The sequence below is a fragment of the Ovis aries genome, chromosome 8, assembly GCF_016772045.2.
Source record: "Ovis aries strain OAR_USU_Benz2616 breed Rambouillet chromosome 8, ARS-UI_Ramb_v3.0, whole genome shotgun sequence".
Lineage (NCBI taxonomy): Eukaryota > Metazoa > Chordata > Mammalia > Artiodactyla > Bovidae > Ovis > Ovis aries.
Genome location: NC_056061.1, coordinates 59415069 through 59436514, shown reverse-complemented (window position 1 = coordinate 59436514; position 21446 = coordinate 59415069). Strand labels below are relative to the sequence as shown.

The 21446-nt window shown below is 40.1% G+C and overlaps 2 protein-coding genes across 4 annotated transcripts in view; one reads left to right on the top strand and one right to left on the bottom strand.

Annotated features, from left to right (window-relative positions):
• The window catches only part of SLC2A12 (solute carrier family 2 member 12), a 66596-nt gene extending 55510 nt beyond the window's left edge, over positions 1-11086 (top strand). For both annotated transcript variants that reach the window (XM_004011348.6, XM_060419690.1), the window contains exon 5: positions 9742-11086. In XM_004011348.6, coding sequence (XP_004011397.1) covers positions 9742-9895 — 154 coding nt within the window. In that variant the 3' untranslated portion in view covers positions 9896-11086. The remainder of the gene's footprint in view (positions 1-9741) is intronic.
• An 845-nt stretch (positions 11087-11931) lies between these two features.
• Positions 11932-21446, bottom strand: part of TBPL1 (TATA-box binding protein like 1) — a 40926-nt gene continuing 31411 nt past the window's right edge. For both annotated transcript variants that reach the window (XM_060419691.1, XM_004011347.6), the window contains exons 2-7: positions 20540-20718; positions 19005-19087; positions 18782-18845; positions 17162-17265; positions 16975-17069; positions 11932-14110 (exon numbers count right to left, since the gene is read on the bottom strand). In XM_060419691.1, coding sequence (XP_060275674.1) covers positions 14031-14110; positions 16975-17069; positions 17162-17265; positions 18782-18845; positions 19005-19087; positions 20540-20674 — 561 coding nt within the window. In that variant the 5' untranslated portion in view covers positions 20675-20718 and the 3' untranslated portion in view covers positions 11932-14030. The remainder of the gene's footprint in view (positions 14111-16974; positions 17070-17161; positions 17266-18781; positions 18846-19004; positions 19088-20539; positions 20719-21446) is intronic.

Here is a 21446-nt window from a genome sequence, read left to right as displayed (position 1 = left end):
CCTATATGATAGTTATCTTTGATATCTTAGCCATGCACCCTTTTGCCTTAAGGCCAAATCTTCATCTTCAAAGCCTTGAGTAACCCTAGCCCTGGATAGTATTCCTTTCTCCTGGATCTTCAAGATTTTCTAGTCCTATTTTCTTTTTATGTTGCCTTAGCTAAAATTCTTGTGGTTTCACTTCCTTAAGTATGTTATAAAATTTTGGTTTCCAGGGATGGTCTCGACCCATTATCTTTCTTATGTAACTTCTACAGTGCCTAGATTAAAATTGATTCCTCGTGGATGACTGAAAAACATCCACCACGTGGTCTGTTGATCCAATGCTGAATTCACTGTATGTGGGTATTAAATTGCAGACAACAATATAAATCATTACAGGTTTTGATCTGTGGATCATAGGATGAGATTTAATCTATGACCTAACAGTCTGTGCAATGAGAGGAGAAAGAGGTATGTGTTCAGAAAAGGGAGATGAATGGGCTTCACCATACTGCTCCCTCCCCACAACTGCAGAGATGATTCATTCAGCTCTTTGTTGATGATCTACTATGGTCTAGACACTGTATTAGGACAGAACGGAAGATATCCAGAGTCCATAACTTCCTTATTTGAAGAGGCAGACAAGAAAACAGACCATTGCAATACACCGTGTTGGCAAGTGCAAAGGAAGGTCACGTGTATTGGGGAAGAGAATTCCTTTAAAGGTAAGGGTTCAGTACCATTCTGGTGAGCTGCTGCTGCTAAGTCGCTTCAGTCGTGTTCGACTCTGTGCGACCCCATAGACGGCAGCCCACCAGACTCCCCCGTCCCTGGGATTCTCCAGGCAAGAACACTGGAGTGGGTTGCCATTGCCTTCTCCAATGCATGAAAGTGAGAAGTGAAAGTGAAGTCACTCAGTTGTGTCTGACTCTTAGCGACCCCATGGACTGCAGCCTTCCAGGCTCCTCCATCCATGGGATTTTCCAGGCAAGAGTACTGGAGTGGGGTGCCATTGCCTTCTCCCTGGTGAGCAGTACTAATTAAAAAAATTGAAGTAGGGAGAAAGCTGTAATGAATGAACTGAACAAGACTATGCATCACTCCTTATCGCACTCTTTTTTAAAAAGTCTGAAAGCAGAATGTTCTCAATGAATTAAAGTTAAGAAACTTTTAGATCTTTCTTTTTCATATGGGACTGTCAGAATGTATCAAATTTCAAACCAAATGAAAATTTGAAGACAAAACTTAAGAAAAGCCAATCTTTCTATCCAGCAGACCTCCAGAATACGGTATTCATAAGAACATAGTGATTTGGGTGGCTAAAATTCAACAAAAAGTATGCATTAGAATTCAGGGTAGGGAAGAAATTTGTCTAAGTTAGCAAAACTGCATTATGAAATGTTTTTGAAAGAATCACATTTCTGTTCCTTTTGAGTCACACAATTACTCAAACTTAAATCCAAACCCTCTCCAAGAAAGTTTTAAATCGCAAATTAGAAGAGATCCAAAAGCCAAAGGCAGACTCTTCTTGTGCTAGGAGGTTGATGTAGAACAGATACAGATAATGGCACAGGTGTGAATTATGAAAGATGAGTTGGCAAAACAGTTCTGCATTTTGAATTTATTTCTAGCAGCAGCAAGCAGCAGTATCTACCTGGGTTGCATTCTTGCAGGGAAGCCCAGTACCTGAGGGCAGAAAGGAAACAGTTGCTTTCAGAAATCTTGGTTAACTGATTTCTACAACACCAAAGAGCCTGGGACAAGTCTTAGCTTGAAGCAGCAGATTGGCCAATGCTTTAAAAATTAGGAAGTAAGCAGCCTGAATGGTGTAAATTGACCAAATTTATGTATGAAGTATGGGTGTTAAACAAGGTTCCCTGGAGGGAAATGGTGGAGACAAGACCAGAAGTAAAATACATAATTTTATTGAAAATTTATTGAACTAGCTAAGTGAACATGGGGTGGCAGAAAGCCCCAGGGAACTTGAGAGGACATGAAAGTTGAAGAAAACTTGAAGATGGAGGAAGGCCACAGCTGAGCTAAGAAAGTCTTTCTGAACTTAGGAGTTGGTGAAACAAAGAATCAACTTTTGTCACCAGGGAAACACCGAGTTCAGATGTTATGTCCAATGATTTTCTAAGCAAGAAAGGAAACTACTTATAAGATCGAATTAACTTCAAATTTGATACTCCATTCCACTTAATATTTTCATTTCTCATATTTAGAGCTGGCTTCTTTTCCTTCTGTTTCTACAAGGCTGAGAAAACACATCTTCTTCCAAAGTTGTTAAATTTTTTGTAAGATAAACAATGACTCAGCGGAGAGGTCAGAAAAGATCTCACTAATAATGTAATTTGAAAGGATTTTATTTTGAACTCGTGCCCTGCCAGCTACAAACACAAAATGGGATATTTGCCATATGTGCTATTTCAGCTGTGACTTTCATTCTTTTCCCCAGTTTAAGTGGAAGCAATTAGAGAAACACAAGTTAATATCTTGTAAATATTTTAGCTCTGAGGCTTAGATTATTTTTCACTTTTAGCAGCTAATTTTATGTGGCCATTCCTTCATTCATTCACACAAATTCATTTATTCACTGAATATTTACCGAGCATCTGTTGCATGCTACTCTAAGTGCTATCACATTAATCAGTGAGCAAAGTGCCGTAAGAATTAAGATAGTAAATGTGTGTGTGTGTGTGTGTGTGTGTGTGTGTGTGTGTGTGTGTTGGGTGGGTACTTTGAATTGGTGATCTGAGAAGGTATCCTGAAAGGTAACATTTCAGGTAAAAACAGAGTGCTAATAAAGAGTCAGTCCTGCAAAGGGAGGGAAAGAGAATTCATGCAGAGAGAACAGCTAGTGCAAAGGCTACAGTAACATACTTGACCTGTTCTAAGAACTGAAAGATGCCCAGGAGGAGGCTGCAATCTTTGAGATTCAGTGAGAAAGTCAGTGGAAATGGATGTGTAGAGCTTCACAGACTGAGTGTGGATTTCATTCTAAGTGCAATGGGAAGCTACAAAAGTACTTTAAGCAGGGAAGTGATGTGACCTGATTTACTTTAAGGTGTGCCAAGCTAGTGTCTGCAGGCACACAGCTGCACATGGTAGAGAAAGCATATGAGCACAGGGCTGGGCCCCAGGTTCAATCCCCCTCATGACCTCCAGGGCCCCTCCCATGCTGCCTGGCAATTGCCCATATCCATTGTCCATGAACTGCCTCTCCTAGACAACTGCTCAACACCAGCTCCTCTCTCTGGAACTTTCCCACCTCCTTGGTGGTGGTGGTTTAGTCCCTAAGTCATGTCCAACTCTTGTGACCCCATGGACTGTAGCCCTTCAGGCTCCTCTATCCATGGGATTCTGGACAAGAATACTGGAGTGGGTTGCCATTTCCTTCTCCAGGGGATATTCCTGACCCAGGAATTGAACCTGGGTCTCCTGCATTGCAGGAAGTTTCTTTACCGACTGAGCTATGAGGGAAGCCCACCTCCTTAGCCTTCCTCATTCCTGCTGACAGCCTTACTTCTGACTTCATGGAAGCATGAATGCCCATTCACTCAGTTGTGTATGACTATTTTGTGACCCCATGGGCTGTAGCCCACAAGGCTCCTCTCTCCATGGAATTCTCCAGGCAAGAAAACTGGAGTGGGTTGTCATTTCCTTTTCCAGGGATCTTCCTGACCCAGGGATTGAACTCAAGTCTCTTGTGTCTCCTGCATTAGCAGGCAGATTCTCTACCACTGAGCCACCTGGGAAGTCTCTACTTCTGACTTCACAGAAGAAATGAACACAATCAGAAAGGAAACTTCCCTAACCTTCCACTTCACCCACATCTCAGTGTCTGTATTGAAATATAGTACCATCCCTCCAGGTTCTACCTTTAACTCATTGCTACATGAAGGTGACCACTTCGCACCCTCTTCCCTTCCCTTTTCCAGATCATTCCCCAGCAGTACTCCTGGTCCACCTTTATGCATATTTTCCTTCTCTCCTGGATCTTTACTCCTCATCAGCAGAAAGATCTTATGTGATTTCCCCGCCCCCCCCCCCATCTTAAAACAAAAAAGTCTTTGGTCCCATTTTCCTCCCTAGGTTTTGCTCTGCTATCATTTATTTTCATGTTTTCTTTGCCATAATTTATAGCAAAATTCTTCCAGAGCTGTCTCTATTCCCTGTCAGCAACTCCTCTCTTCCTATTCTCTCATGAACCTGCTCCAGTGAGCAGACTTTTGTGGGCACTACTCCAGTGACATTGTTCCTTTTAATATCCAGGTTACTCCACGTTGCTAAACCCAGCGGTCAGTTCTCAGTCAGCATCTTAATGGCTGGCATAGTGACCATCGCCAGCATGGACTGGGGTGAGCGTGCCTTCCTTTCCGTGACCCTTGCTTCACTGCCTTCCGGGACCAACCTCCTGGTTGTCTTCTGCCACTCACTCCTCCTTTGCTGGATCCATCTCATGTTTCACTGTCTTAAAGTTGGCATGCCCAGGGGCTTCATCCTTTGATCACCTCTCTATCCCTCACTGGCTCATTGATCTTAAAGCCGTGGCCTTTATACTATCTATATGCCACTGATTTCAACATTTATACCTCTAGCTTCAATATCTTTCCTGAATTCAAGTCTTGTTTATTCAACTCTTTGCTCTACACCTTTTTTCAAATGTCTAATAAATCTTTCAAACTGAGCATAATCTAAATTCAACCCTGATGCCCCCCAAACCTACTCAACTCACAGACATCACTTGAGGTCAACCTTATCTTTCTACTTGCTCTGGCCACAGACCTCCGAGTCTTCCCTCTCCTTCCCTCCCACTCCATGTTCAATCTTTTGGAATATAGTGTTGGTTCTTATTTCAAATACATCTAGAACCTGGCCATCTTCACTGTTCTTTCTCTGATCTGAGTCACTATGCTTTCTCCTGTATTACTGTATTAACCATCTGTGCATGCTCATTCTCTTTAGTCGTGTCCAACTCTCTGAAACCCTATGGACTATAGTCCACCAGGCTCCTCTGTCCATTGGGATTCTCCAGGCAAGAATGCTGGAGTGGATTGCCATGCCCTCCTCCAGGGGATCTTCCCGACCTGGGGATCGAACCCACATCTGCCTCTCCTGCATTGCAGGTGGATTCTTTACCCACTGAGCCACCTGAGACCCACCCAACTGGTCCTGTTTTCAGACTCCATCCCCTCCAGTGTTTTCAGCACAGCAACTAGTGACCCCTTTACATGTGATCAAGCCATTCCTTTGCTCAACTCTTCCAGCAGCTTTGATGGCCCATGTTGTTCAGTTGCCAAGTCATGTCCGACTCTTTGCAACCCCACGGACTGCAGCACACTCAGCCTCCCTGTGCCTTATCATCTCCCGGAGTTTGCTCAAATTCACGTCCATTGAATCGGTGATGCCATCCAACCATCTCGTTCTCTATCATCCCCTTCTCCTCCTGCCTTCAATCTTTCCCAGCCTCAGGGTCTTTTCCAATGAGTCGGCTCTTTGCATCAGGTCGCCAAAGTATTGGAGCTTCAGCTTCAACATCAGTCCTTCCAATGTGTATTCAGGCCCATACAGGTCTGTATATCCTACCACTCTTCCCTGCTTTCACTCTCACCAGCTGTATAGGTCATTCTGCTGTATCCCAGACACACCAGGAAATGCTCAAGACGCAGGGTCTCTGCCCTAGTTTTTGTATACTTAGTTCACTGTAGTTTCCCAGCACCTGGAATAATTTCTTTGCATATAATTGAAGCACATTATTGAAAATGAATGGGTGAATGAATGAATTCGATATAGGAGTAAGGTGGCACCCCACTCTAGTACTCTTGCCTGGAAAATCCCATGGATGGAGGAGCCTGGTAGGCTGCAGTCCATGGGGTCGCTAAGAGTCAGGCACAACTAAGCGACTTCACTTTTGCTTTTCATTTTCATGCATTGGAGAAGGAAATGGCAACCCACTCCAGTGTTCTTGCCTGGAGAATCCCAGAGACGGAGGAGTCTGATAGGCTGCCGTCTATGGGGTCGCACAGAGTCGGACATGACTGAAGCGACTTAGCAGCAGCAGCAATGAAGTAGTGGGGCTTCCCCAGTAGCTCAGCAGTAAAAGAATCCACCTGCAATGCAGGAGATGTGGGTTCAATCCCTGGGATGGCTAGACCCCTGGAGAAGGAAATGGCAACGCACTCGACTATTCTTACCTGGGAAATCCCATGGACGGAGGACCCTGGCAGCTACAGTCCATGAAGTTACAAAAGAGTTGGACATGTCTGAGCAACTAAACCACAGAAATGAAATAGTCAGGATAATAACTAAAATTTTTAGCTTGAGAAGCTGCATGGATGGTAAAATGGGGGAGTCTGAAAGAGAACTTGGTTTCAGAGCTGGAAAGATTACAGAGATGTCCATTTGACATCAGATGGATGTGTATTCACTGGCAGCTGGATATATGAGATTCTGGGGACATTCAGAGTCTGGGTCAGATTTGGGAGTAAATGGTATGTAGGTTATGGAACCAGATGAGATCATCTAGTCGGAGAGCAGAGCAAAGAGAATGAGGTCCAGGACCAAGCCCTAGTTTATGCCAACATTTAGAGAACAAGCAGGGGAGAGTGAGCGTGGAAAGCACTGAAAAGGAGCCAACAGCGGGGTTGGAGAGGAGCCCGGAAAATATGGAATCACTGAAGCCAGGAGGAGTGTTGTGGGAAGGTGGCACCAAATGATGTTAAATGCTGCGGAGTGGCCAAGTACAAAGGGGGGTGGTGACTACGGGTTGTTGGGTACAGTCTCAGTGGGGTTGGGAGGACAGAGGCGACCGAGGAGGCTTGAGAGTGGAAGTTTGTGAAGACATCAGCTACAGTCCAGTTTTGCTGGGAATGGGAACAAACAGGATGATCATGGTCCTGACTGTCTTAACTCATCACTGCTCCTTTCACAAGCCTCCCACGCACCCTTGGACCACTCTGCATTTCAGCTCACTCTCTAACACCTACCAGGACTGGGAATCCACTGAAGAGTCATCATCCACTTCCTTTCTTACGTTGGATTCCATGCACCACGTCTTCCTTTACCTTGTCCCCTCTCCCTTCATTGTTCAGGCAAATCTTAGTTAAGTCTATTCTTAATCAGGCAAATCTGATTAAGTCTATTCTTAGCCTGTTTTTTCCCTGCATCCGAGGAACTACACATGGCTGGAGAAAATAGCCAACTGTGCTAGGTAAGTTCAGTTTTAAATTGCTGAATGTAAATCTCAAATAGGTTTCCAGGAATGTCCTTCTGCAGTTGGTTTTCCGACAGTCCTAGATGGCGACCTCACACTCTGTCACCTCTCAAACCTCCAGCATTCCGTCCCACTTCCTCACCCCCTGCTGATGGTCTTGGCTTTTTAGTTCGCGAGAGAGAGAGAGAGAGAGAGAGAGAGAAAGATACCACCTCATGCTCTATGCCATCTACCAAACTACCTACATCTGTGCCCGTTTTCTACTTCTTGGTATAACGGCCAATTCGTCCATTAGTCTTGAGTATGTCATCAATTTCCCCCTTCTATGGGATTATCTGGAGAAGGTGATGGCACCCCACTCCAGTACTCTTGCCTGGCGAATCCCATGGACGGAGGAGCGTGGTGGGCTGCAGAACATGCGGTCGCGAAGAGTCAGACACGACTGAGCGCTTCACTTTCACTTTTCACTTTCATGCATTGGAGAAGGAAACGGCAGCCCACTCCAGTGTTCTTGCCTGGAGAATCCCAGGGACGGGGGAGCCTGGGGGGCTGCTGTCTATGGGGTCGCACAGAGTCGGACACGACTGAAGGGACTTAGCAGCATAGGATTATCACTACACACACACACACACACACAGCTCCAGTACTTCCCATCCTAAACAAAATACCTCCCTAGACCTCAGATCTCAAATTCCCCTCAGGTACCACCCACTCCTTGCTGCCACTATTCAGTTACAGGGTATCTTCTGTTTGTTTTCTCCACATCCTTACCTCTCATTCTGTGTTGTACTTATTTACCCCTCAGGTTTTCTTTGCTGCTTTCTTATTCCCCATGACCTCTGCTGTTACCAAACCCCTTATGTTCCCGTGTTATGTGACTCTAGCTGTATGTGCCCAGTTCTCCATGCTCCCATCTTTAAGCCGTTTTTCTTCTACTTATTTTCTAGAATATTGTACTTTCTTGGTTTTCCTCCCTCATCAGTGACTCCCTGGTCTCCTTTGTTTCCCCTTCCGTCCTTCCTTCCTCCCTCCCTCCCTCCAAATACCATAATGCCTAGGGCTTAATCCTTGATCTCCATCTACACTCACTTCTTGGGTGTATTCCCCTGGCTTTATAAGCCATCCATAAATTGATGATACCCAAATGATTTTCTCTGGTCTCTGACCTTTTACCTGATTTTCAATTCCCAAATCCGTCTACTTGACATCTTTGGTTAGAGCGTCCATAGGCATCTCTAATTTAATATGACCTGCACAGAACTCTGGATTCCCAGTACCATTGACCGCCCTTCTCATATTTCCTCCACAAGTCTTTTGCTTGGGGGAACCTCTGAGGCCAAGGGTGCTTCTGAGGCCAGAGGCGTGGGATTCATCCATTCTGTTCCTTACACTGTCAGTCTTGTTAGCTGTGAACATACGAACATACACTTTCTATCAGTACTATTCTAAACCCAAGCCATCTTTTATCTGGACTAACCTCCAAACTAGTCCTCTTTCAGCTTCCACCTTCTGCAGTCCATCCTCCATACAGCAGCTAGATGGATCTTTTAAAATGTCGTTCTTCAGCTCAAAATCCTACTACATTTTTTTTTAAATTCTTTTTTTACTTTACAATATTGTATTGGTTTTGCCATACTTCAACATGAACTATGGCTGCTACCTACCCCTCCAGCGGCACCTCTGTCATTCACGTGTTCCCATGTTCTAGCTGTGCTGGACTTTCCGTAACATGGTCCTTAGTTGCCGACCTTCACATGGTTTCTTCCCTAACTTCACTCCAGTTTCTGATCAAATGTCACCTCATCTTTGGAGATGCCAGCAGTGTGATAAAGGCCTCCACATCCCCACTAAGTCATTCTTTCCCCCTTTGTTGGTTTACTTTTCTCATTAGCACTCTTACTAGTTGAAATCATGTGCTTATGTGCTTGTCTCCTTTGTTAAGATGTAAGATCCTTGAAAGCAAGGTCTTTACTCCAAACACAGAACACCAGGAATGTTGTAGCCACTCAACGAACTGGATAAACCATAGGACAGTATATTTAAGGGGAGAGAAAGGTTCGAAAGTGGTCTTTTTAAAAGTAAATATAAAATACTAGACCATGTTTCTATGCTGATGGAAATAATCTTGTAGAAATGAATTTGTTAAAGCAGGAGCAAGAGAATAATGCAGAAAGCAGAATGTGTAGACACAAATACAGGCATATTGGTAACCAGTCTGAGAAAAGGGGGGAAAAACGAGAGGATCTGGGTTGTGATCTCCACTCATTCCATGTAAGACTACCCCTGGAATCCTTCCTTGCAGACAGGAATGCCATGGTTGTTCTGAGAAGCCACCCCATCTTACCCTTTGCATGAGATTGATCAAAGGTCTGTGGTGCCCAGAATTTCGTGACACATGGAAACTTTGCAATAAACATTGGTCTTTTTTGCACAGCTAAAACATTAAAGCCCCAGGGTAAAAAAAACGATAGCCTGCACATTTTTTCCCCCCAAATACTGTAAATTAAGAATGACATTTTCATTAGTGCCTCTTTCTCTTTCAGGAACTATGTGAAAAACAACATTTGTTTTATGAGTCATCACCGGGAGGAATTAGTGCCAAAACAGCTTCAAAAAGGAAAACCCCAAGAGCAGTTCTTGGAGTCTAAAAATCTGCGGGGTAAGGGACAGCCAGGGCAGCTTTCTTCAGAGATCTAATGGCCTCAAAACCCTTCAAGTGTTGCTACAGAAAGAGAATACTTCTGGTGTCTATCAATATGTGTTAGCCACTCCTGCGTTTTCTTTTCAGTGTCATGGAGCTAGTTTAAAAAGGATATCCTGAAATTACACAGTCTTTACTCATTACCCCACCCCCTAAAGGAGCCATGAAAGGTATTTGAGGAACAAGGTCCCAAGTGGTCTCTTTCTTACTCTGAGCAGGATACCAGGATAAAAATAATACCAGCTGGTTCAGTATTTTCCAACTTCTTCACAGAGTAGCCTTTGAAAGACGATGAACCAGTGATGAGAACAACTTTTATCTTAAGGTTTGTTATGCACAGAGGCCTGTTGTGGCTTTATTATTCAGACACATCAGTTGTCCGAACATAAGCTTACAGTTCTTTGCCTACCAAGACACTCCTCACACTAGGTCTTGTGTAAAAAAGAACCAAGACACAATATAGACAATTGCACACATGTTCTAGCTTAGGATAGGGTCCTGGTTAGGACTTTAGTGATCATTTCTAATTATAGTTCAACAACTATAAAGATTATCCATCTTATGAATCATGAACTACAATGTAATTCAAAATATTCTTTTATGAATTTGATGTTATTACAATGTATTAAAAAAGAAACAACTCTGCAATAGTTGAGAAAGATAAGCATTTTTCTATCCATTAAAAAATATATGAATAGAAAAGATACTTTCAAAATCATGGGATCATATTTATTTAGTAGTTGTTAGTATAACATGAGAAAAGGAGTCAGGTCATTAGGTTATTTATCCAAATCTGTAACTAATTAGGTCTCAGTTACTAAGTTAAGCTTGCACACGTCTCTCTTTGTAAGGCTTTCATGATAACTTAGATCCATAGTTTCCTGCAGTTCTTCACACGCCTCAGGAATATCACTACCTCAAGTTACAGCCTACGGGCTATAACTGATGCTGACTTTCAGATACTTGCAGATATAATAAATGACATCTAGACATTGGGACGATTCCCTCACTATGTTCTATGATGAAACAGAGATCACTGACTGTACCAGAAACTTGGGTTTTCACCCACACAGTAATGGTCTGCTCTTTTCTGTACTGCACCAGTTGAATTTTAAGATGTGGGGAGGCATTTTACCAATAAAATTTGGTACACTGGTAGAAAATCTACAATAAAAAATCTCAAACCATTTATGCAGTAATCCATTAAATGACTTAAGCTATGGGAAACACACACAAAATATACTGAACCGAAGTTGAAAAAGAATACAAAAATATGATTACCCTGAAGAAAAGAGAATCCTGAGTCAAAAGCCCTTTTCATTTAGCCTGAAATTTTTGTATCAGCCTGTAACAAACTGTCCCAGTTTGATATAAGGAAGTAAGATCTACTGCAGCCCTTTATAATGAAGTGGTCAGACTTCAGCCTCTGTAAGCAACAGTAAAACTGTATTACCAGAAACTCAGGAGAATGACTAAAAGTTCTGGTGCTGAAAAACACTATCTACATTAAAATTGGCAGGGGAACTTATGAAGAAAGATCTGCATTCTCCATTCTGCACAGTACATTTCTCACTCAAATTTGAGCATGCATTGTTCATTTGTTTTGGAAGAAGGGAAAGTATGTTCTGTAGAGGTAATCGATTGAAGAAATTTATTAAGAACCTTCAGTGGAATTATATGCTGACATTAAAAAAGGCCACAACAGGTAATTAATCGGTATGATTTTTTTTCTTTGCCAAGCATCACAGATTGTAACATACTAACAAAACTGTTAAACTGTGCAAGTTCAAACACTGTGTGTCCTTTAGCTATTTCATGGCTTAGCCATGTATTATAAATGGGCAGGAAACTGTTTATAAACTTAGCAGGTTTATCATTAAGTGATTTCAACTTCACTATCTTAAGCACTCTATTTTTCTTTTATTATTCAGAATCTATATGAAACAATTCTATTTTCAAACTAATTTTTACCCAATACAACCCCAAGTACAGCATTTTCACTTTTAAAAATAAAAAGGGGGAACACTTGTAATTTTTATGTATATATTTACAGTTTTTATTTATAAAAAAAATGTACAGCACTTGTGAAAAGCCAGAAGACATCAGACACACTCATTTCTTACCAGCTTTAAGGATAGTGGGTCACACCCGTGACACTTTGCCAGGCGACACACGAGCAGCAGCCCTGAAACCAGACCCAGTCAGATTGTCTTTCTTCCTCTTTTCTGAGAAAGCGTTTTGATGAGCTACTGATCTACCTAGTTTTCAAGTCACTCCAATACTGAAAAGTCTTACAACATTTGGATCTGCATCTTGGCTATATCCAGCCCATGTTCCCCTCCAGCCCTCCTTCTCGATTTCTTTTTCTGTGAACACTGCAGAACAGAAGATCACTTAATTACTGTTAATTAAGTTTTAGTGAAAACTCAAATTTTTCAGTCTGCCCAGAACCTATAATTTTCATTGAATTTTATTCTGTATATATTTTATGAGGCTACCTAAACACAAACGTAAAAAGAAAGAAAGAAGTCTGAAAATCACAATTAAGTCTCTCTCAAGAGAGAAAATATAAAAGTTAGCTCTTGCCTCCAACTTAGGAAGAGTGAGAGGAAGGGCAGGGGAAGGTATCGAGAAGACAAAGATAAACATAAAATAATATGTCTTGTTCAGTACAGTTTTCAAGATTTTAGAACATGGTAGGGAAAATGTACTAGAATATAGAGGTTAAAGTGTTCCAATTTTTCACAAAGGTTCCAAAACATTTTGGAATTCAAGGTTTTAGTGGAAGACTGTGTTGTATTATCTCTATTAATGTTTACTGAGAAGCTAGTATGACTCTCCACTTAGTTTTATTTCTAGGTAAAATCATTGTTAGTTAATACTCAATTGGTCGAGCATCACTACAGCTTGATACTCTTATTACCATTCTGGGCTCATGGGTGAGCCAAATGTGTATTTACTGTTCACAAATGTGTATTTACTGTTAACTTAAAGGCGCAATCCCATGTATTGAATAGTCACTCTTTAGCTTCATTCAATAAGACACAGCAAGGAGAAAGACTTATCTTGCAAAATGGCTTTCAAGTTCAAGTTGAACTGCAGTATTAATATAGTCACCCTGGGGCACTTCTTGTTAAAACAGCACAATGTTTCAACTTCTGACAAGACTCCTAATATACAGCCTTGAGTATCAACCTCAGATTATTCTTTTCCTATAACCAGAGTTGAGTCTTTCCAGAATAACAAAGGTACATATGAGGTACAACCCATCACAGCTTTTCTTGTATTTATCTTGTAGGTAATAAGAGGTTTCTTTTTTTAAAACTACAACTCTGCAACTTTTAAAAGATGGTTAACATTTTCTACCATGTTAAATTAGCAACATAAAACATTATGCTTAATCTATAAAGTTCTATTCTGGTTCCCTACAATTTATATACAGGTTTTCATTTCTAATCTTCAAGAAAAAAAAATTCCTATTTGATATTTGGTAACAGAGCATTAAAAGATACTATACACACGTGGCATATGTATATTTACAAAATACACTTCAAAACGAAGCTGACACACTTTAGCAAAAAGTCTAAGCTTGCATAGATTAAAAAAAAGAATTATGAATACAAGTTTTGTTAAAATAGAAAAATGGGGAATAAAAGTTATAGAATGGATATGAAGAGAGATCTTTTCCAAACTTTTATTTGTGCACATTCAATTGAAAAAGATAACTTTGACAGGTTCTTTGGTGCCCATATTCAGCATACAAAAATGTAAAAGACTATTCACAAATAAAACACATTAGCTCAAACTGGAAAAAAAATAATGACAACAACAAAGCAATCTGCGGTAGTGCACACGGCGACAGCTCTGCTCACGGGGACATGAAAATCACTGCGAAAATAAATAGAAGTGTCCTTTTGTAAAAGCAGCAATGTCACGTCTTGTAAACTTCCTTTTTATATTACAGCAAGGTTTGAAATAAAATCCAAAGGGCCTGGAGCTTACACTGTAGCCGTGAAAGAATAAAAGAGTCTATTTCCTCAGTTACTGTTGGTCCGGTTTTCCTTTTGAGTCCAATGTGCAGCAGGTTTTAAAAGGTGCTCAGTTAAGGATTCTAACCAATTAAGTGGTGAATTATAAAATCTCTTTCCTGCTTTCAAACACAAATGGGTAAATCTGTTCCACAGCAGAAGCAACAGCCTTTACATTGGGTCCTGCAACAACACAATGGAGGAAGAGGTGAGAAGAGGCAGAAGAAAACTAGGAAAAGCTGATTTCCCAGAATTACAAAGAACTGAGTACCTTAGAATATCAGGTTGTTCTTTTAAAAATCTACACTTATATAACTGTACACACAGTCATAGTAACAACCAAGAAATACAATTTTTTACAAACAGTTAAAGGGAATCAAACATAAAATGATGTTATTCATCTTGGTTTGGGCACTACTGTGAAAAGAAAGTATATTAAACACACACACACAATCACAGAGGAAAATACGAAGTGCTAAAATACGCTCATTAAAGGAAGGGAAAACAGGACAGAACTAGACAACTATTAATAATATTATCCTTTTGGTCACTGTAACCTGGCTTCACTCCTGTGAAGCTCATCACAGGAGTATCAAGGAATCCAGCAGAAGTAAACAAAGCTGCTACCAGAGTTGGGAAACCAGAGGGCTGTTCTAAACTGCACGGTCTGAACATCCCCACAGATTTACCACTATCTGGTATTCACATCTTTACTACTCATTGGGTCATTCACCCTTACAGCTTACTTCCCTGGTGGCTCAGCGGAAAGAATCTGCCTGCCAATGCAGGAGACACCAGTTTGATTCCTGAATTGGGAAGATCCCCTGAGAAGGAAATGGCAACCCACTTCAGTATTCTTGCCTGGGAAACCCCATGGACAGAGGAACTTGGCAGGATACAGTTCATGGGGTCCCAGAGAGTCAGACATGACTTAGTGACTAAACAATAACTGCCAATTAAAAACAAAAAAGCACCAGGGATGAGGTGATGTAATATATTTATTAATCCATACAATGCTAAGAATAACTTTAAAATAAGTAAGCTTTCATCGAAATAGGTAAAAATATATATAGAACAGTGAAAAGTATTTTCATAAAATCTATTTTGAATAAATACATAAATACATGTATTTTCCCCCACTAACATTTACACTTACTTTTTGAAAGATCCTAAAAATGTACATATGCATCCACTGAGAACCCTTTCCTGACTCACCTCAGTCCCTCCAGAGAACAGAGCTCTGCCTGTCAGGACCACTCAGAATGTGTCCACTGACCTAACAGTTCAGAGGGTATTCCAGATGTTAATATATAATGCATACTAGGTAACCAGGTCAATGGTCTTCAGTTTGCCATTGTGTTAATTATCTATTAACTTAATATATATATTTTACATAAGCATTATTTTATTCCATACTTCTTGTTGTTTAGTCACTAAGTCGTGTCTGACTTTTTTGCAACCCCATGGACTGTAGCCCACCAGGCTCTTCAGTGCATGGGATTTCCCAGGTAAGAACACTGGAGTGGGTTGCTATGTCCTTCTCCAGGGAATCTTCCCAACCCAGGGATCAAACCGAGTCTCCTGCTTGACAGGCAGATTCTTTACCACTAAGCCACCAGGGAAGCCCAATTCCATACTTAGCAAGGACTTTATATATTTTAGAACCCTGTGAAGTCTGAGCTCCAAAGTGTAGAAACCCAGAGAAGGAAAGAAAGAGACTTGTTCCCCATCACTCCATTTTTAAGATTCAGGCATGATCCTGGCAAAAGCCTTTAAAAGTCTCCAAGGAAGATGTGAAAACCCATGGATGAATCAAAACTAAAGCTTTTCTATTGAACGTTTATAGGTGTATTTTCCTTTAAGGATTAATGGAATAAAAAGAAAATTCAAGGACCTAAAGTAGTTTTCCTTAATTTTGCCAAAGACTGGACCTGACTCCCTAGTATGTCTATGAACAATTTATAACCACAATACCATTAAAAAAAAAAATCACCCTGCACACCTAATGCTACCCTTTGACATCTATGCCTACTCTTTTGAAATCACCTCTTCCAAATAATTAAGAAGACTCAGAAGATATAACAAAATACACATTACAAATAGATACCAATTATATTTGAATATTCTGCTCATGTAAAACCTCTATGAAGTTCATACAACAGGCTTGAGTATTTTAAATGCAAGACATCATAAACTTAAAAACAATATATGAAAACATATACTAGAATATTCTTAATTTCAAACTGAAAACTCAAATGCCCATGGAACAATATAGTCACACGCTGGGTACTAAGGAGCAATAAGAACGACTGATCCACAACTATGTGGAACAATACAGATGAATCTACTAAGGTAATGATGAAGATAAAGAAGACAGACACAAAACTGTATACGTAAGATTTCACAATAATGTTTAAAAGCAGGTTAAACTCATCTACTGTGTTTGCCAACAAAGATATGTAGAGTCAAAGCTATGGTTTTTCCAGTAGTCCTGTTCGGATGTGATAGTTGGATCATATGGAAGGCTGAGTGCTGAAGAATTGATGCTTTTGAACTGTGGTGCTGGAGAAGACTCTTCAGAGTCGCCTGGACAGCAAGGAGATCAAATCAGTCAATCCTAAATGAAATTAATCCTGAATATTCATTGGAAGGACTGATGCTGAAGCTGAAGCTCCAATACTTTGGTCACCTGATGTGAAGAACCGACTCACTGGAAAAGACTCTGATGCTGGGGAAGATTGAAGGCAGGAGAAGAAGGGGGCAACAGAGGATGAGATGGTTGGACGGCATCACTGACTCAATGGACATGAGTTTGCACAAACTCTGGGAAATAGTGAAGAACAGGGAAGCCTGGCGTGCTATAGTCCATGGGGTTGCAAAGAGTCAGACATGACTTAGTAGCTGAACGACAACTGTGTTAAAAATGAGGAGACTGGCTCTCTGAGGAGGGCAGAAGGGGAAAAGCATACTTTATCTCTATTTTGGTATGAACACCTCATCTTATTCAATCCATAATTGACAAGCTTGGTTTCAATATCATAAAATACCTGTTACTGTGATACTTCCTGTTGAGAAAATCTGTAATGTAGCTCTTAGCGATTTTATCCGATAGCACACAGCAGGATGAAGTTCAGGTTCATAACTATACCAAAAAAGCCACAATTAATATAAATATTTATAGACTGACAAGTAATTTCAAATTTGATAAGTTATATTGATTCTTTGAAGACCTACCTGGCATGAGGTCTATTGTTCTTTGTGAATTCTGGCAAACGGATTTCAAATGGCATGTTACACACTGCCAAAACGTTAACAACCTTAAAATCTGTAAATATTACCTTTAGGAGAGAAGTAAAACCAATGAATTATTTTGAAACAAACAAACAAAAAACTTACTCATTGTGGCAATCTTAATTTTAAATCTTAAATTTTAATCCTTAAAAATAAGAGCAAACAAGATAAACAGAAACATTTAAAGCATGATTTAATATTTGAAGTTACCAGAGACTGCTTATTGCTGTAATTAAAGCGGAGAAGCGGGGAGCTCAAAAACTTTATTAAAAAATAAACAAAGCCTGAGATAATTGCATGAATAAAATAGTACATCTGGGTCTTCTGAATCTTATTTTAAGACTGTACTTTAAACGGGATATTTAATCTATTAGTGTAAGAGGGAGAACAGTGAGGAAACATTAAAGCAGATTCCTCCAAAAAGAGTCAAAATGGAAAAGCTGTCATTTCAAACTCAACAAGCAGTGGACTCTGAGCTCCAAAGGCCAGACTTCTTGTTATATGCAGTAAGGTAGAATCAGGTTTCTGTGAATTTAGTTAGATGTCGGCTCACTTGGGGGGACGGAATGAGGAACAGAGTGACAAAATTGTGTCTTTAACTCACTGGGATTTCTCGCAACATCTCTAACGTAAGGCTAAGAAAAGAGGCTCCGAGGCTGAAAATAATATCCTCTCAATATTAATAACTTTAGCCACTTCTGCCAATATTTTAATGATTTTACCCTGTAATCCTTTCAACTGTTCCTAGTAAAACCGCAAATCTGGATGAACTAACTATCCTCCAACTCAGCACAGTCACAAGGCAATGAGAGAAAGTCACGAGATATATCCAGTGGCCCTGCCATCAGTCTCGGCTCTCTACCGAACTCCTGGCCAGCACCAACATCCCCACACCCCCCAGCACCTCGGTGCCTGCTTGGCCACCTTCCACCTCAGGGGAGACTGCAGTCATCAGAGAGAAACTTGACCCCCCATCCCCTGCCACCCAAATCCCAAACTGCCTAGGCCCATCTCTTTTTCTTTTACTTACTCATCATTTCTAAGTGACCCAGTGAGTCCAGGATACATATTCATTTTATTCAAAGTTATGCCTCCAGAAACTCTATTTTATAAGGCTGACCTGCTAGAGATGGTCACCTTAAGGCTGAGAGCCTGCTAAGCAGTGTGTACGTGTCAATAGGGTCCTGTGGCTCTCACTCATCATCCTGACACAGCATTCTTATGATGATCAAACACAGATTGTGTGTGTGCATGTGTGTGAGAGAGTGTGAATGACAGAGAGAGAAGTGAAAAATGTCAGGAGTTGAAAAGCAGTTAATCTATAAGGAAACAAGTCTCTCTCTATGGGAAAGCAATTTGTGAAAAAGCCAGGATCCCATACAAACATCCTTGTGGGCAAAGTCTGGCACTACGTTTTGAGCTGAAGGGACAGAATTATACAACTTAAAAAAAGGTCAATCATAAGAGGATCTTGAGGAGACTTCTTCAGTCCTATATATATATAAAACTTATAGAAATAAATTTTTGGATATCTGCAGCTTGGATAGCTTTTGAAAACGTTACCTGAAATCCTAGTTTCTGGAGACTACGGGCTAAACGTCTGGCACCAAATTTAGCTTCTTCTTCACTATGGTTTGAAAGAAAGAAAAAGATTATCAGTTACACAAGAAATAAATTTTATACTGAGGAACACAACAAACTGTACATGTGATTTTGTGTTCAAGTCTGGAAAAATGTCTTTCCCATGAGGGGAAAATTAAAAAATAAAAACCCAAGTAACATTTACCTTGTTGCTCCAGTGCAAATAATCTTTCCTGAGGACCAAATTGTAGCTGTAATTCTAGGCTTTCTAAGCTTCATTAATACTTTCTGCAAAAAGAAAAGAAAACCAAAAACCCAACAGCTTGGTTAATTTCCACACATGGTTCTCCTCTGTGTGGCCATTTTATGTTGAAATACTACTTCAAGCTTACCTAAGACTGAAATAACTGTTCTCCAAACCACCCACTCTGAAATCAAGAACCACACTGAACGTAAAGAACATATTAATTCAAAAGGACATTTAATTAATAAAAAATTCAAGGCCTGTCTATATCTCTCACTATATACTTGAAATCAATGTACTACAAGTACACATTCCAACTTCTCACTCTGTTCACATAACTGGAATTTGCAACGTGCATGGATCCTCGAACATGCCAAACTGTGCATGCCTTAGGAACTTGGCATCGCTGTTACTTTCATCTGGCTGTTTCTTCCTTCAGTGTTCTCACTTCATTCAGGTCTCTCACCAGATGTCATCGCTACAGAGAGACACTCCCTGACCAGTTCACCAACACACCCATCCCTTCACCCCTCTGTGACTTCTAACCCTGCTAGTCTCTGCTTCACGGTGCTCATTACTTTCTTCTGTGTCTTACAGCTGATATGCCTATTACATATTCATGACTGATGTGCAAATCTTGAATGCAGGAGGAAGTTTGGAGCTGGAGATGTAATTTTAGACTTCTTAGAAATGAAAGGCACTTAAAGCTATGGATTTGGATTAAATTTTCTACAGTGTGAGTGTAAACAGGTCAGGGACTAAGGTCCAAGATAACATGTGAATTTAAATTTTCATTGCAACTTTTCATTTATGGCAATATTTAATAAATGGCCATAATATATAAAAGAGCTAAATGTTTTACTGCATATGTAACAAAAAAAGGAATTGGACATTTCTTCTTAAAACTCTTGTTACATTTTGAGTTCCTCTCTTTCTCTGTCATATATTATTAAACTAGAAAGCTAGTAAACCTGGGGAGACCCAATTTATCACAGGCTCAAAACAAAATTCGAGTTAAAATACATTATAAAATTTCTTACCTAAGTAAGAAACAGAGTTTTTTCTTCCTTTAGTTGTCTTTTGCTACCAGCTTGTCCATCAACTCAAGATGTTAACCTTCCCAGGAATAATGACTTGTCTGCCATATGGCATGCTCAAGTTTCAATGCAGCATTAAGCCTGTCCCTCTCTTTTTAGCAGATTATTTACTTCTTTTTAAAAGTGAAGATGGCATTATTGATGAACATGAAGATCTTTGTGACTCACTGAAATTTTTAATTGAATTCATCTGTACTTCATTTCTAGCCTGAAGAACTAATGCAAATTTACCAAGATATACTGGCATTTAATTTTTAGAGCTTCAGCAGGGCCTTCATACCCATTCTTAATTTTTATAATAAATGTATAAGGTATTGTCCTCATTCTTAATTTATTATGTCATTCACAGCACTATAAAATTAGGCTATGTAGCACATATAACAAAAATCAGATACTTACTCCAACATCACGCTTATAAATTACGTTTGCTCCCTCTAAAGCAATCTTCCTTAAGTTCAAATGGCATCTTGTTCTAAAAACACAGACTACATTTGTAATTAGAATGTCCAATGCAACATCACTGTCTGCATCCATTGGGGTAGTTTAAAAACTTGGCTTCCCACCACGAAGATCACATCCTGAGAAGTAAAAACAAACAATTAAATAATTAAACTCAAATGTTCTGTTAATATTTTGGTCATAAGGAATCTTGAAAACTAAAATGCAAGAAGTAGATCTCTATTTTTTATTTTTCAAATGTTATTCAAATCATGTCCTTTCTTTGCCCCATGAAAAACGTCACTTTTAAAAAGATAACGTGTCATAGAAAGTCTTTGAAAATCTGAATCTAACTTTCATTCCTTAAAACCGATCAGTAACTTTTACAGGCCAGGAACTTGCCAGACTTAACTCTTGCAACTCGCCTTTACAGCCACCACTTTCCAGGTGTGTCACAGCTATGGTGATTCTCCAAACACAACATGTTCAAGGGCTGGACTCTATGCGGTCCCAAAGTCCAACCATTAACGGTACTAAAACCCACCTCATACAACTAGAAAGGGCTATATAAAGAATGACCTACTTTTTCTCTATTCCGGTAGGGCCACTGACTTTCTTAAGTTTTAAGATACAGCGATATTAATAATAACATTCATTAACAGACTTTCTTCATTTACTAGTCATTCATTCATTAACCACTTACTGAAAACCTCTACACACTGAGGAGACTGGAGAAAAACAGAAATAAGACAAAAGATGTCCTGAAGCAGCTCACCAGCCTGTGTATGTACGGGGAAGCTCTAACAAACAACTATTTAGCACCATACCATTTTTACCAAGATCCCAATCTTATAGAATGTGTATCTTT